Here is a 17,271-nt window from a genome sequence, read left to right as displayed (position 1 = left end):
AGAAATGATTGCTGAGACTGAAGACCAAAAAAACCCTCTGTTAATCAGCTCATCATGTCATCACTAGGATTTTTGAACAGCCTTGGCTGTTAAAATACCAGGTAGATCCTTTTCACAGTGATTACTGGAAAAGTGTTCTATTAAATCTTACAAGCAAGCAAGCAAGCAAGCAAGCAAGCAGGTGGCAATTCTGCTCTGGCACAGAAATATTAGATAACCCATGTGACTTGTAACGTTGCATTATCAGTCTTGTTTTCTAATCTAAAAACATCAGGCTACCCACTGAAAAATTGGTTGGTCAGTTTGAAACCCTGAGACAATGCTTACCAGGGCCCAATCAAGATGATCAGTCAGGATGAACTTCAAGATTAGGAGGAAAAGGGTCATTTTAATAGATACCCTAATGTCCCTCTCTCTTTGACAGAATTAGCATATGAAAGGAGGAACCAAGGTTATTTTCAGAACTCAAAAGAGCCTGAACAACAGCATCAACTTCAGCCTTGTAAAGTTAAATCTTTGATGCCATTGCTGATCCCTCAAAACACAGACATCATTTGTTAATACATATTTTGAACATCAGAAGTGACCCAAAAGAAGATACATCCTCTTTCAAAACTTCCACTGTGTTGTTTCATTTTGCTTTCAAACATATTTCAGCATTTAATAACTTTCCTAGACTAATCTCGTGAGATCATAGAATCATTGAATCATGGAAAGGTTTGGGGTTCCAACACCTTCCACTAGACCAGAGGGCTCAGAAACCTGTCCAACCTGGCCTTGGACATTTAAGGGGAAAATATCCACAACTTCTCAGGGCAACCTTTTCCAAGATGAGACAACTGTCTTTTCCTTAACAGTATCAGACCTCAGGAGGCTGAGGGCCATGTCAAAGTTCAAGTGACAGTTTGTGCTTTGGGGGTGACAGAGCACACAACTCTCTGACTCTGAGTGGTAATTGCTCCCTCAAGCAGTTTCTTGGGTAGGCAGGACTGGTCACTTGCATGCTCAGCATGAAAGCTAGTTGTTATCATAGAGTTAATAAGAAAAAAGGGGGAGCAATATGTGTTCGGGGGTTTTTTTGCTTTAATTCAGTTTCACTAAGAATAGCTACACTGCAGCTACAAAATTTGATAGGGAGTTTCCTTTCACACAGTACTTTCTATTAGCAGGTAAAACAAATGTTTATTGTACTAAATTCAACATGTTTGACCAAGTGTAGAACACAGGAACCAACATGTTGATTTCAATTTGTTCTACATATCACTGGAGAGTCTGATCCTTTCGCAACTCTATCTAGGCACCATAAATTTCTCATTAATCATTATGTTTCAATGGGGAACACTGAAGGGTGTTTTCTCAGATTATAATGAAGTGAGAGGCTAACGTCATGGTCTGTTTATCTTCATACTTAACATAGTATAATTATTTTGATTTTTTTTTTCATTCAGATAGGACTTGCACCTTGACTTTTGTAAACATAGGCAGTTCGGTTTTCGTTGTTAAGGATGTTGACTTAACAGAGTATAAAATAGAAATCTGGGTATGTAAGAGCAGCACATTTGAAGCCCAACTTTCATTTCTCCTGCTGGTTAAATTCAGTGGATCAACTATTCTACTGGCTACTTGCAGTAAAATATCAGAACACTTCAAATAAATGCTGGGTTTCAGGCTGCTATAATGAGTGAAGACTCTTCTGAAAACAATGAAGGAAGTTTAGACATCTGCACAGTAGGAGAAAAAGAAGGAAAACTGGCTCAAGGGCTTCCACCCCGAATTCCCAGCTCTCACATACATGCCAAGAAGAGTCTTCCTGTGGCTGTGGATGAAGGAAGATTTCTGGATAAACCACCTCTGTCATACATAGCCTTGATTGCAAAGGCGATACTTTCTTCCCCCACAAATAAACTGAATTTAGCTGCTATCTACAAATATATTGAAGATAATTTTCCTTTTTACAGGAACAAAGGTCGAGGTTGGAGAAACAGTGTAAGGCACAACCTTTCACTAAATGATTGTTTCATCAAGGTGGGAAGATGTGAGGATGGCAAAGGAAACTACTGGAGTATTCACCCATCAAACTTAAATGACTTTGCTCACGGGGACTTCAGGCAACATCGAAGGTCTCGAAAGCGAGGGCACCAAAAGGAGGTAAAGCACTCCGTGGCTGTGAATTATTTCACACCATGGGGACACTTTCCTTCCTGCCCAGCACCAAATTGGCTTTACCAAACACATTATTTTCTGGATCCACTGTGGAAACTTTTGTATGCTGACAGACTGCAGTTTGTGCATGAATACCAAAAGTGGAATGTAAACAGTGATTTAATCATGGGGAAGTTTTCACCTCAATTACAGACTGATAAACCCCACAGCACTTCTGGGGACTGGTTTCATGGATCTCCTGCCACTTCAGTTATGCAGCAGAATATTTTCCTAAATATTCAGCCAGGTTTCCGTAACTCCCTTTTATTCTTTTCTCAAAAACAGCACCAAAGGGAAGCATTCAGACACATCTGTAAGTACTAGAAAGTATTTGAAGTGCTTGAGTAACTTCATAAGCAGCTTGGGACTCTGTCAAGATAAAATATATATGTTGCACAATTTTGAACTTTTGTATATGCTTAAAGACAGTAGAAGAACTTGCTTACTTATATTAGCCAGTTATTATCCATGATTATTACCTAAGTGTATTAGCTTTGAAATCATAACAATGACTTTTTAATAATTCTGCTGGTCAATGGCCATGCATAGATTACTTCAGCATAAAAGCAAATCCATTCACGCTGACTGCCCAATGAAATTATTTTTAACAATTCTGTATTAATCATATTACTGTATGCTACTGCTCTATTAGATTCAAATTAATACACATGTATGTGTATTTATAACTATATATTCAAATATGTACAACTATATATTTAATTTTACATTATATTAAATAGGAAGGATTAATACATTTTTCCTTTGTCATTTGAGAATGTCTTTGAAATACTTGTCACCTCCCATATTGCTAGCAATACTGAATCATTCTACTACTACTTTAATATTATACGTTGATTAGTACTCACTTGACACTTTTAATTGACTCATTGTATTGATCAAAAAATGTCTGTACATTTATGTATCTTTAACCATTAATTTGTATACTTGTTTGAATACTTGTTCAGATTAATAAATATTTCAAGTGAAATAGGATCGAAATGTAATCTAAAATATGTTTTCAAGTTCAAATCTGCTTTTTAAATGCATGGACACATATTAATTAGGCTATTTAAATAATTACTTAAAGGCAACTTGCTAATTACAAGTTTATTCATTAGCTGGGTGTAATCCATTTAAAAAATTTTCATTTTGGGGATATTTTCACCTATTGCTTAGGCTTATATCTATATTTTTAGTTTACATAGTCATACTGATGTACATAGCTACGGAGTATATAATGTTATAAAGTGCTCACTTAAATACATTTTTAAAATGTATTTTAAAATGTATGTATCTATCCAGCAACCTCATGGTAGCAGAAACTTTTGAAGTTTCACACTGAGGAGTGTAACAAGCATTATTGTGAAAAAAAAATCTATGCTAAATTATAAAACTAGAAGGACTTCCTTTGAAACACTTGCTCACAGAAAATGCAGATGAAGGCACTGCAGTGCCTCAGTCATGAAATGCCCTTTTGTGTGGACAAAACCTGAGAACTGGACAAAGGTGGGGAAGGTGGGATGGAGGGACTGGCTAGAGGAAACAGAGAGAACTGGAGTTGGGACAAGGAGCTCAGACATGTTCAAGGAGCTGTGAGAAGCCTAAGGAACACAAATGGTGAATGCCAGGCAATTAGAACCAGATGAGAATGAAAGCTAGGGATTAGAGTCAGGGCAGGTTTGATGAGTAGTAGGTGGGAAAAGTCTCTGCCTACTACAGTTTATGTATTGGATAAAATCTAATATTCATAGTCCTTTAGCTGTCAGCAAATTACTTTAAAATTACACAAGAGAACAAGTTACTCCTGTTTGTTCTCTCTGGGTTTACTTGGGAAAACCTTATAAAGTACACCTGAGGATATTCCCAGAATGACAGTGTCATTTAACTTCATCTTCCCTGCTGAGTAAGAGTTGGAGAAGGGTATTAAAGTGTATAACATGACACTCAACTTGACCTATTGTGACCTATCATTTACGAGGTTATCCTTTATTCCTGAACTAACCATTTTAGTTTGCTCAGGAAAAAGAATTGTATTTTACCAGATTAGTGATGATGGTGGAAATGTGGCATGAACCAGTCCCTACACACACTTCCAGAACTTTGTTCCAGTTTCCCGTGGGAATGCAATAATAGTAGCTCATATGAAGGAGACATTCTTCTGCTCAGATGCTCAGATTTTATTTGAAGACCACTTTGAAATAGTTTTCATTCCACTAGGGATACGCATACTATAGAATGAGAGCTCTATACTAGAGAATGATCATATAGATGTCCAAACACTTTCTTACATTTTTTTGTTTTATTCAATCTGTTTTAACTTTTTGTTTGCTTGTACAGCAACTGCATGCCACATTGGAGGAGGACTCTTTTCAAATAATAAACAACTATTTATTTTGTCCTCATCATCCAGTGGGTATCCATTGTTTTCTAACTGTGCATAGTTCAAACACTGCGCTGAAGACAAAATTACCCAATCACTATTATATTATTATCCTTCAAAGCCATAAAGTAATTTACTTTCAAAATTACCTGAGAGAACATCTTGAAGCACAGACCTAAAAGTCTGAGGTCAACTGTACACATTCACTTTGGACATCAGGTCTGTGACATCACTGTGCAGCACTTTTTGTTCTCAGAGCCCAGCAGCTGAGCTCCCATTGCCCTGGTTTTCAGCTCTGAGTGTTCAGAATCTTCCCAAGACACAAAGCAACATGGAAACAAGTGACCATCTTGATAAGGTCGATTTCAATAACTTGTCCTGCAGTAGATGAAAGACGCAAATCCGTATCTCCAAGGCAAGCTGCAACTGCCCTAATGCAGAAAAAGTTATTTCTTCCTGTAAACCCCAATGGAATTTGAAGTTATTTAACGAACAATACCCATTATTTCCTCATTGCATGAATTTAATTATTATAGAAAAAAGGTCCACCTTGGATATGAAATATGGCAAAACACCAGATTTTTTTTCATACAACTACAGGCAATATTTTAATTCCTTCCACTGATGTAAGGGCCAAGTTATGAATACACTATTTAGACAACATGCCATTTTTCCCCTGCCCTAGTGTCTGAAAGCTTGACATTGCAATCTTAATAATGTTTTTTTTCTTCCTTTCAGCTGGAAGAGTAGGGGTAGTATGTCATTTTGCGATGAAAATGTCAAAGTACTAATTTGAAAACAACTTGAAATAAAAATTTCAAAGAAATAAGAAAAAAATCAAGTTGTGTATTTTACCTGAATTCTAAACCCCCAAATACACTTAGCATAGAAAAATAAATAATTTTCTGGTCTTGAAATATAATCCTCTCATTACAGAGGACATTAGATTTCTGATACAGGAAATTAGCATTTAATGAGAAGACAGAAATGTTCTTGAAAATTAAACAGATTAATTACATGCTTGTACAGGAATTTATGAGGCAGTACTTAAGGTGTAAGAGACTCCCTAAGAAGCAAAACCAACAGTTACAGATGCTTTATTCCAGAAAATCCAACAAGAACACAATATCTAAAAACTGCATGTTGACAACTTCAGCATTTTCCAGTTGAAATGTATTATGGGGATTGATAAAAATGTCAGGAAGTCAGAATTTTAGCACTTTGACTATAATCCTCTGTTATAGCCATACATAGTCATATAGCCATAGTCATCTTTTTACCGCAGATCTACTTTAGGAGTCCACAGATGCAATGCCAGTGTATGACATAAATATGTGGATGGAGGTCACATATGCTCTCATAAATAAAAACTGTCAATTGCTTTCATCTTCTTTTTGCACTAAATAAAATTTTGAACATTTCCTAACACTTTAAATAAGCTATGCCATAATGAGGAGCAGTAAGAGAACTGGGCCTGAACATTTTATTCGGGTAACAATACAAAGGTAACAATTTTAAGCCAGATAATAACATTAACTTTGCAGTTAACCAGGTTATACAAATATTTATTCTAAAAACTAAAGTTTAAAGCTAGCTCTACCTGCTAAGCACAGAAAGTTAGTATACAGTTTAATTTCTGATACATTTGCTGCCCAGCAAGACTTCTGACTCTGAGATTTGTCCTCTTTCATATCGAAAATAGCCACTGTCCAGGGGCAGAAATGAAAACTTTGTAAAAAAGGAAGCCTACAATCCTTTTAACCACTCACTTGTGCACACCAACTTATGCTCATCCAACAGTTATCCATCTCTTGTACTCCCTGAACAGGTTATAGAAGATGACCTTTGGAGGCAGCAGAACAGAAATACGTCATCCGGTGTGCTGAGGCTCATGTACATGGATGCATAAAGAATTTGTCAGGTTTGGCCTGTAGTGACACTGTGAGAGAAAAAAAGAAAAAAAGGGGAAACACTCAAAGCTTCTTTGAGAGATGGTGTAATCGGAAATGAGATTACGAAAATGAAAATGTCCCAATCATGATTTGGGATCAATAAAGGACACTGACATGGCTGATTGATTTAAGTGTGCCCTCCTGTATCTAATTCTTTTAATTTCTTTGAAGTATAGTTTTAATTAGGATCTTCCTAGGTTGGTATAATCTGATGTGCGTATGTTAAAAATATGAAAAAAAAGCAAAAAAAGTTCCTGATCTACATTACACACGAAACAGCAATAATCACTTACAAATTTAATTCTTTCTGTGCAAGGGGTAGCAGTTTCATGTCAAATACATCATGCAGACATAAGTCAAACTACACAATTTTTGTGCCATAGACCAGATTTTGAACCCTTTTGCCAATATTTCTGACCAGGTGTATCCCAGCATGTGAGAAATGTCCTGGGAGAGGCTACTGAAATGGTTGAAAGCCACCATAAAAGCCAGATCACCTTGCCCCTGTGATATGTTGGCATAGATGATGTGACTGAAAAAAATTTGATGTCAGAATCTCCTGAGACCTTTAAAACTCTTTTAGTGTGTATTTACACTATGTTTAATAGGACATTAGATTTGATGTCCCTGAATGACTTCTTTGTATCTTAATCTGCTCCCAGTACAACTAAGGATCTGGTCATTGGCATTAATTATGTCAGCCTTTCATTCTCCTCATGCTCTTTCAGCATGTACTCTTTCTCTCTGTTTCTGTGTTCCTTTGTTTTCTTTCAGTTCCAAACTGAATTTCCCACTTCAAGTTTTCTTGTGGCTCCCCTGTGTTACCTTCTTATGTATGGCTCAGCTAACACTGTCAGAGAAGAACACTGGATCTCAGTATTCCCAGTTCATCAGAGACAAAATGGTGCTTATGTCACCATAGTGGAATAAGACTTTAACTCCTGAAAGAACAATACAGAAAGAAGCTATAGCTACTGATTCTGATTCTATCAACAGCCATGAAAAACAGAACTAATTTCATTGGAAGCAACAGACCATAAAGTAAGTAAAATTGAGGCTTGCAGACTTCAATTCTATCATAGACCATACTGCACTAATTTTCCTGTGTGCCTGACAGATTTCTTAGCTTAACCTAGAGTAAACTTGACTCAATAATAGTTTCTAAAAAAGGTCACGAGAGTGTTTTTACAGAAACATATGTCAACTGAATATGGTAATCCTGAAGAGTTTACAGTGTTAACCAAGCAATGTTGCACATGAACTGAACTAGGTATATTTTCGGTACAAGACACATTTTAAGCAGCTCAAAAGTAGGCTATTGAAATTGTTTATCTAATACAGAAACATTTTTCAGATATTTTAGGGGTGTGTGTGTGTGTGTGTGTGTGTGTGTGTTTGGGTGTGCACATAAGCACTTGTGCATATTTATGAGTGCTCAAAATCTCATCTTTAAATGGGATAACTTTGCAACAACTTGAAAAATCCATATAGGAAGTAAAGTGCATTAAAAAACCACATCAGTGATGCTCCAGTATTAATAGCTGGTATGTTGGCTGCCTTCACTGCTCCTCATATTCATGACAGAAAAGCTAGATATGTGCAGATAATTATCCCATCATCTTAGTAATACTAACTCAAAGATGAGATTAAAAACAGTAATTCTGTTTAATCCATGTAGCCTGTGACACAATCAAAGAAAGAAGCTAATGAGAATACAACTCATGAAGCAGAAGTAGAAATAATGTCATAAAGGATACTTCATCAGTTAAAACCTCTAGATGTACATCTGAATGCTGCAGACGAAGAAATCATTGTTTAAAACATCAAGCACCAGGTTCACAGACAATTCTGAAATGCAAAGCAACAAATTAAAGAGCACACAGTAAGAGTCAGAATCAATCAGGACAAAATTTATGTCATGCTTGAAAGCCTTACTAGAATTCATACAGCAATGCTTCAGTTAGTAGATCTTTTGTTAATTGAGATACAACAATACATACCAAAATTTAGTGAGAAATGGCAGATGTGCTACTAGCTGATAATTACTTTGCAAATCTGAATCAAATAATAGCTTTCTAACAATTAGAGTAATCATAGTAATTTTAAGGGTGGAGAGAACAAGGATGATATCAAGTTTGTGATATAAAAAACGGGAATTAATACTTGAATAATCTCCATCATTAATCAAGAAATAAATCCATCTTGCAAGTGGATTTCTTGAGAGCAGTTAATAACTGCCATCACACTTTCCTGAGCCTGCAATCCAAATATAGACAGAAAGAATGACTGATATTAGTTGTCTGAAAGTGACAATTCCCTTCTGAATATCACCAGAGCACGTGACGTGTATAATATGAAGTTTTGAAGTTAAATGATTTTATAAGGAAATAATTTAGCAGCCAGCTTGATGACTACTGTGCATCACAAGCATAGAGACATTAAGACTTCAGTAAACCTGTTGTACTTTAAGGTAAGATGAAAAATAGTGTTATTTTTTGGTGTGTATATATTTAAACTAAAAATGAAAAATTGTTTTCCACCAATTTCAAAGCATTTAACTGTATTCCTATTATATCCAAATGATTTAAACCTCAGTTTGAGGAAGATGCACCACCCAACAGGTCATTGGATATTTCCCAGGCATGCTGATCTTCCTGCAGCAGCTTTTCCTTTTGCAAAGCTTTGGAACTCACAGTCATTAAAAGCTGAACTGGATGTTGTATGTTCCTACAGCCCGGTAGCACAGGGCAGCTTCCTGCAAAGAAGGATGTCTGAAAATGGAGTCCCTGCTGCAGCACATCCTTTTCTATTCACTCCAAATATATGGTATGTAAGGGGCCAAATAAGAGATCTTCCTCTGCCCCTCTAATGGGTTTCATGAACACACTCACAAATACAGACTCTCACTCCTTTCTCCAATTTTCTTTCCTCTTTGTTTCAGAATATAATCAAAAAGGATAGCATTCAGGACAATCTTTTGGTCCTCTAGGCACCTGACTTCTCCATGTTTGAGTGTTAGTAACACTGTAGCTTAAGAAAAGGATCTAAACAACAGAAAAAAAAAAGCAACTCAAAAACTACTTTGGTCATAGCTCTGAGAATACAAACTGGAATTTCATTTGTCAAATTCATATTTTGGTTTATTTTTTCCTTAATAATGTGATTCTTAACTTATGGAAGTCAGCTATACCTTTCCTGCCAATGAAAATGACTGTGAAAGGCAGCAGAAAACAGGTGCAATGTGTAACAGTCAATAAATATATGGTTTTACAGACTCCGAACATGCCCAAATGCTTTTTTAAAATCCACCATCAACGTGCAATCTTGAAAACTCCACAGAGACCAATGACAGTTTGTACATTTAGGGTATCAAACATTTCAAGTAATTAGAATGGGGAATGAATGTGGAAGCATAGTCCTATGTTTCAGTGACCAGAAGACTATTATGTAGAGTATTACTATATACTATAGAAGACTATTCATATAGAATGAGAATAGATTAATTAAACTCTGCTGGAAAAAAACAAGGTGCTCTCTAAACCTTTGGAAATAATAAAGTAATCTATTAGCAAACAAAGCAAAGGCAAGTTTCCAGCACCCAGCATGCCAATGAATTTTTTCCTGGAACAGCAGTTTGTTGTATGCATGTGAAAAGCAACTGGAACGGCTAATTTTTCTAACTGCACTTCAACAGAATACTGTCACTTGAAAGGCCAAGGAAGAAATATGGCCTAAGATGGCCAGTGAATGTTACTGTGAATTGATGTTGTGATTTAAATAGTATCCTACAAGAGACAAATATTGAAAGACAGAAAGAAATTAAATTCTACTGCAAAACTGCCTTTTTAAAAAGCAACTTTCTTCCAGAAAACTATTACAGCAACTACTCTGAAAACAAAACTATCCTTTTGTCTGCAGAATGGTAAACTTCTCTGTAGTATCTCAACAAAATACCCAAGACTTTTCCACATTAATGTTTGACTCTTCCAGGCAAAGTACCTATGTACACCTATTGCAAAATAATGGCATCTAGGATTTACTGAAGAAAGCAAGCCAGTATGGACAAAAAATATGGCCCTCTGTGCCTATATGAGTGAAGACAACATGCTCAAAGAGACTTTTATGAATTTCTGTGTTCTGTGACTTGCAAGAGAGACAGACTAAATGCAGGGTTTTCTGTACCTGCTATGTCAAACTGCCTATTCTCTTAACTAAGTGGCAGAAATTTATCCAACACGTTCAATATACCTGGATTTTTGACAAATATTCCATTTGACAAGTGAAACAAACCAACTCCATGCTCCTGAAAGTTCCAATACCATATTTTTGAATAAAGGAAGAATTCAAAATGTGTTAGCCCTGGTTGAGTGTAGATCATCTAACAGTTGTTTATTATCCCAGCATCTTAGAGGCATTCCAGATCAGGTCAGAATCTTTTAATAGCATCAAATGACACTGACTGATTGGAGGAGTCAAAAGGACACGTTATGAGGGAAAGACAGGTAAGAACAGCATGTGTACTGAAGGCTGATAACAAAAGAAATGCTCCCAAATTTGTAGAATGGGAGCCAGTGAGGGTCAAGGTTATGTGACTTTCCAGGGATGCTGAAGTGAAGAGATGGAGAAGACAACAGCAGCATGTGGGTACATGTTCCTCACTAAAGTCTTCCTCTATTTTATCTCATCATCTGACTTTGAGTCTGTCTGGCCTTTTGTGGCATTTTCCTGTGCCATGGCAGAACTCCAGTCCTGCATCCTTTCTCTGGCAGCTACCTTCCCAGAAAGAGGACCTGAGAAGGGGAAAAACCCTTCCCCTTTCTTCTGTGTCCTTTGAATCGCTATCTTTGAGAATTCTCTTTTACTTTGGACTTGGATTTGGAAGGCTCCACAAGCTTATACTCTTTGTTGTTTTTTAATGTTTTGCAGTTTTCACACCAGTGTAAGGGGAATTGTGGGAACCAACAGGACTTCTGAAAAACAAGGTTTTATACAGATTAAGTCACCACACTGAGTATGTGCAAGGGACAGGGCCACTTATTCAACGGGGAGAAGACAGACAATGGGGTGAAGCAGGGTAGGCTTCAGCATAAAGTCTGTTCATTCCTCAATCAGAGAGATTGCTTACTGTGGCTTATCACAGACTCCAGCTGCATCTCAGAAACCTGGTTCAGTCAGGAGGAAATGTAGAAAAAGAAGAGTGGCAGTGACCTGACACAAGCAGGAGCTGAGCTACTGCATTCTCACAAAGTTTCATCACTACTTTGGATCTGCCACATCAATGGTGTGAGTCAGTTAACTGGGAGCAGTGCTTAGAAGTCAGGAAATGTACAGCCTCACAAAATGGTGATCTGCAACTCTAAAGGGAAAGCTATATATTAGATAACGTCACAGCCTGTCAGAGCTGTGACCTTTAATTAAAGCATGTACAATCCTGTTTTCAGTCCCTTCAGCAGGGATACTCAGCTCAAAAGGAGATATTTGCAGAAGCAGAAGGTTGGTTGGCAATGGGTCTGAAGGGGGGATGCTAGGTCAATCTTTCTGAGGTTCTGGTTGGGTCTAGTGAATTAGTAGCATCCTGCTATCCCAAGTTGTGCCTTGTATCAGACTTCTTCATAGAGACAAGTGACACAAGACTGACACAAGAGACTGAGATGGAAGATGAAACCCTTTTGTGCATTGAATGTGTCTGAAACAAGATACTGGGTGATGCTGGCAGTCTGTGTCAACAACAGACTGTCTAACTCAGAGCTTACTCTGTGAGTACCATACAGAATCATAGAACTATTCAATTTGGAAGGACTCTTAAAGATCATTTAGTTCCAACATTCCTGTCAGGGGAGGGTATACCTTGCATTAGACCAAGTTGCTCAAAGCCCTATCCAACCTCGTCTTGAATGCTTCTAGGGATGAGGAATTCACAATTTCTCTGGGCAACCTGTTCCAGTGTGTCACCACCCTCAAAGTAAAAATTTTCTTCCTAATATCAAATCTAAACCTACCCTCTTTCAGTTTAAAGCTATTGATCCTTGTCTTGTCACTACATGCCCTTGTAAATAGTCCTTCTCCAGCTCTCTTGCAAGTCTGTGTAAACAGATGCAATTCATACTGCATGGGGGAACTGTACATGCAGCATAATCACCTCATCCTTTCCCCAGATTTTCATAGCATCAGTGCTTCCATTCCTTCAAACATTGGCCACTTGCTTAGAACTATCAGTAAAGGTTGCCTTCATTGCAGATTGTAGTGGTGGGTTTCTTTGGTGACATGGTCATGAAGCTTTGGAAATAACTGCAATTTCCATTTCACTGTAAGTTCACTGATAGAGTGCCAGGGTGTGATTATAACCTACATGAGAGGCACTTTGTCCCATTACGACTCTGAAATCATGCAGTCCTTGGATTTAGCTTTTTTTCACATATCTGCCATTAAAAAAAAAATTGCCAAAAAAAAATTGCTTATCAGTCTTACACTAAAGGTTAATACTGTTGAAAGAGAATTGAAGAACGGGGAATTACCAAATATAAGAGCAATACCAGCACTTTTAGCAAAAGCTATGTGTTTTCCTGCAAAATGTAATATATCCTAAAACTGTTTCCTGATGCTCTTGTTTGTCAATGAGTTAAGTACATGGTAGTTTAGGGACACAATTTTGTCATACTTATCTCCTATTTTTATCATTTGCATGCCTAAATCCATGTGTAATGCACTGTTAATTTACCCCAAAGTGTTCCCATGGAACATAATTTGTATGCACATAAAATATCAATGTAATATCTAGAGATGAAATCCAATGGAAACAGTATCCCGTGAAATCCAGTCTTTGTTCCCTTGTTTTTCTACTTCATTGACTTTGCTTTTTCCAAGTACTCCTAGAGATCCCTTGCGCAAGCTCTCATTATGCTGCATTTTTACTTTATTTGGGAAATAAAATAAAAGTATTTTTATACAATCTAATTTCCCATAATTGTTGGGATGATGTTAAGACAGTTTTCAGAAGGGAAAATGTTAATCAATTTTATTTCAAAACCACATTGAAATTCCACATAAATTGGTGCCAGAGTGCAAATGCCTCTCAACTGGGGATGGCGAAGGGAGGGAAGAGAAATATATGCCCACTCTCAGTTTAATAGAAAGGATGTGAGATCAGTTTTATTTGAATCAAATACTATTTAGCAGCTTAAGCATCGGGAGCACATCTGATAACTTGCAAAATGTATTGATTTCTCTATTGATTTTTCTAATATACCTTCTCTGTGAGGGAGTTATAACTGAAAGTATCAAGTGACTCAGCTAATGCCAGCTCTAAGTAGTGTGCAGATGCTCACATATGCAAGATGGGTCATCACTAAATTCCAGAACATGACAGGTCCTAGTCTTCCACTTAGAGGCAATACATCGTATTGGTTCTTTCTCTCTTGGCTTGCAATGATTGGATTTTATTTTCAATATGAAACTACTTATGCATTTTTCCATTGCTATGAAAAAGTGGTTTTGTTCATAAACTAGATGTATATATGGATTAGATAGTATATGGCCTTTATAATACTATACATTGACTTTAACCTTAGGATCAAGCATGTAAAGCCTTTTTCTGCAGTCCCAAAGCTGACTCATTGGTTGAAATAATACACAGGACCACATAAAATACCTGTGGGTTTCTGAACAATTTATTTCCAAGAACAACTCTAAAACTCTGCAATGTTTGTCACTCTCTCTGAGTAATTTTATATAAACAAAGGATAGCAGGAAATTCTTGCACTCTTGAAAACACTAGAATTTCTGCCTTTGCCTTCAATGTGACCAGAATTTCCTGGGCGCAGAGGAAATTTATCACTGAATTCACAGCAAGTTTTACTTTCATAGACTCATAGAACAGGCTGAGTTGGAAGGGATACATCAGAATCAAGTCCAACTCCTGCCTCTGTGCAGGGCACCCCAAGAATCACATCAAGTGCCTGAGAGCATTGTCCAAATGCTCAAGCAGTACTTTTTACTGTTGCTTTTAGCATTGCAGTGTGCATTCTTAAATTCAGAGCATAAATTTCGAGCATAGCCACAAAACATACCTTAGAAGTAGAAAAAATACAATTAAAAAAGGAAGAAAAAAGGCCTAAAAAAACCCACAGTAAAGGCAACCTTGAATTACTCTTAACATTACACATATTTGCACACAGGGAGTAACACTTGAAATATACATCCAGCAGTAGGAACTCAGACTTTAAGTTTCAGCTCTAAAGGTCCAGGAATCGAGACCGCAATGAAGACCATTCTGGGCTCTCTGGTCCTTTAACCAGCTGTTCACAGGATTTTATGTATGCCCTAATTGTGAAGAGGAGGTTGATACTGCTCCTCAGATGGTAATTGCCAAAAGGAGGGGAGAAAGTTGGGCCAAAAAGGTAAATGGCTGCACTATTAGAAGATTTTGCTACTCTTTTTGCAGATGCATCATAAAATAACGGATCACCCTTCCAGCAAGCATTGTGCTTACTCCTAGTTTCTCCGACAGACTTTATTCAGACATTGTTTACTCCAAAAAACAGAATGGAGAGACACTGCCCAAATTACACCACATTATGTCCAAGGCTTCTAGATGAAACACCCAATACGGTGGCACATTCCTGATTCACATCAAGACTCTTCCAATACCAGAAGTAAAAATTTACCTTGAGATTTATTCTCTAGATTTGTTACACTTTAGCAGCAATTCCTGATCTCTGGCACAATGTTAAAAGAAATGTTGCACCCAATGACTCTAAAAGATAAGTCCTGAGAATACAGAGTTTGAAAAACAAAACCCAAACCAACCAAGAGTAGACAAAGATGAGTTCGGCCTGCTGCACTCCAGGCACCACGGGCTGCCCCGAACCTCCTGCACCCGAAACTGTGCCTCTGCCCGGGGGTCCCCTGCGCAGGGAGCGGCGCACCCCGGGGGCTGCGCGGGGACCACCACCCCGCCACAGCATCCCTCCGAGCCCGCCCCTCAGGCAGAACTCCGTGTTAGTCTGCACAAAACAGACAACAGCAACAACTCAAACACAAACCAAAACCGAAACAAACAAACAACAAAAAACAACTAAGAATGTTTCTGTTAAGTGCTGTTGAGTCCCGGAACGTTTCCCTGCATGCCTCGCACAGGCCCAGCCCGGATACATCCCCCGCCGCGCTAACAGGGTGCGCAGTAACGAACCCGGGGAAGGGCCCGGGGCGCCTCTCGCCCTCTCGCCCGCCCTGCTCCGCCGCCGGCCACGCGGGGGCACCAGAGCGCCGCGCTGCCCGGCGGAGCGGAGCCCGGCGCAGCGCTGAGGGCCCGGCGGGGTGCTGAGGGCAGGGCGCACGGAGCCCGGCGGGGTGCTGAGGGCAGGGCGCACGGAGCCCGGCGGGTGCTGAAGGCAGGGCGCACGGAGCCCGGCGCAGAGCTGAGGGCAGGGCGGGGTGCTGAGGACAGGGCGCACGGAGCCCGGCGCAGAGCTGAGGGCAGGGCGCACGGAGCCCGGCGGGGTGCTGAGGGCCCGGCGGGGTGCTGAGGGCAGGGCGCACGGAGCCCGGCGGGTGCTGAAGGCAGGGCGCACGGAGCCCGGCGCAGCGCTGAGGGCCCGGCGGGGTGCTGAGGACAGGGCGCACGGAGCCCGGCGCAGCGCTGAGGGCACGGCGGGGTGCTGAGGGCAGGGCGCACGGAGCCCGGCGGGGTGCTGAGGGCAGGGCGCACGGAGCCCGGCGGGTGCTGAAGGCAGGGCGCACGGAGCCCGGCGCGGCGCTGAGGGCACGGCGGTCGCGGGTCGCAGCCCCGCTCTACCCTGACCCGTCAGCAGGTCACTGAACGAAGGGAAGAGCTGTCTGAAGGGTGCCGCGGGTGAGGCGCGTTCATTGCGCCTACAGTCAGGTCTGAATGGAGCGTTTACCAGCGCCAGTGTGCGGGTGTTGACGGGCTTTCTCTGGCACCTTTTATAGCTCTTCCCTGCCCTTGTTGTACTTGTTCTTGGCACGTGGAAACAGGACAGTAATTCATCTGCCTTCACCGAAGGAGTCACCGGACACCCTCCTCCTCTGAGTGCTGCTCCATGGTGCCAGTGCCAGGAGAGCTCCTGTCACCACAACTGAGAGAAAACAAGTATATGTGCTTTTAAAAGCAGATTTTAAACTGCCTTTTCACCCATCCTGGGTGAAATCGCAATCACACCAATCATAATGGTGTCAAAGAACACAATACTCTCTTGCTCTACATGGGTGCAACTTCATGGCTGCATGGAGTCCTAATATCAGAAAAAGCATTCAAGCACTGCCGTATCTCAGTGAATGTATATGATGTTTTGCTGCTTTTACATCTATAACTTACAAGTCTCAGCCAGGCCCTGACTCCCCTGAGCCAAATGCTGGACAAACAAAGCCTTCCTCCGTGCCCACCAAAGGCAGTGGAGGTTGGCCAGGCCCCATGGGGAGTGCTCCAGGCCTGAAGGGCTTACAAGTCCAGAAAGACAAAACAAACAATGACAGACATAACAGGCGTGCAGGCAGTTGCCTTGGCCCTGACCCTGCCATTTTTTCTCGTTTGGTTTAACCCTGCCTGAGAGGGTGCACGATCTGGACACTTATTTTAAATGCAAATCTTGCTGGCTTACTAATCCAAGGAAACTGAATATACTTTCTTTAATATATTCTAAGTTGAGCCTTTAAAAGCATTATCAGTATCAAATATGTTTTTGTATATTTAAACCATTAACACAAAATAATCAATAAAGT

General features: G+C 39.7%; 1 protein-coding gene across 2 annotated transcripts; it reads left to right on the top strand.

The window, feature by feature from the left end:
• The first annotated feature begins 1,570 nt into the window (after positions 1–1,570).
• LOC136290158 (forkhead box protein I2-like) lies at positions 1,571–6,768 on the top strand. Of its 2 annotated transcripts, XM_066184563.1 has the most exons (3): positions 1,571–2,148; positions 2,488–2,515; positions 6,411–6,768. In XM_066184563.1, exons 1-3 carry the CDS (start codon positions 1,678–1,680, stop codon positions 6,422–6,424), a joined length of 513 nt encoding a protein of 170 aa, XP_066040660.1. In that variant the 5' UTR covers positions 1,571–1,677; the 3' UTR covers positions 6,425–6,768. The 2 variants fall into 2 exon arrangements, with proteins under 2 accessions (XP_066040660.1, XP_066040659.1); XM_066184562.1 differs by lacking the exon at positions 2,488–2,515.
• The last annotated feature ends 10,503 nt before the right edge of the window (positions 6,769–17,271 follow it).

The sequence above is a fragment of the Chamaea fasciata genome, unplaced genomic scaffold (assembly GCF_029207755.1).
Source record: "Chamaea fasciata isolate MVZ Bird 193981 ecotype frontalis unplaced genomic scaffold, bChaFas1.0.hap1 SCAF_5, whole genome shotgun sequence".
Classification (NCBI taxonomy): domain Eukaryota; kingdom Metazoa; phylum Chordata; class Aves; order Passeriformes; family Sylviidae; genus Chamaea; species Chamaea fasciata.
Note: the sequence above shows the minus strand (reverse complement) of the source record. Positions and strands in the feature narration are given on the sequence as shown.

Bases quoted from the DNA above. Each gene is read 5' to 3' on its own strand.
- LOC136290158 (XM_066184562.1), top strand. From the start codon at position 1,678: ATGAGTGAAGACTCTTCTGAAAACAATGAAGGAAGTTTAGACATCTGC. The intron at 2,149-6,410 runs GTAAAGCACTCC...CTCCCTGAACAG, and splicing joins AGCGAGGGCACCAAAAGGAG to GTTATAGAAGATGACCTTTG.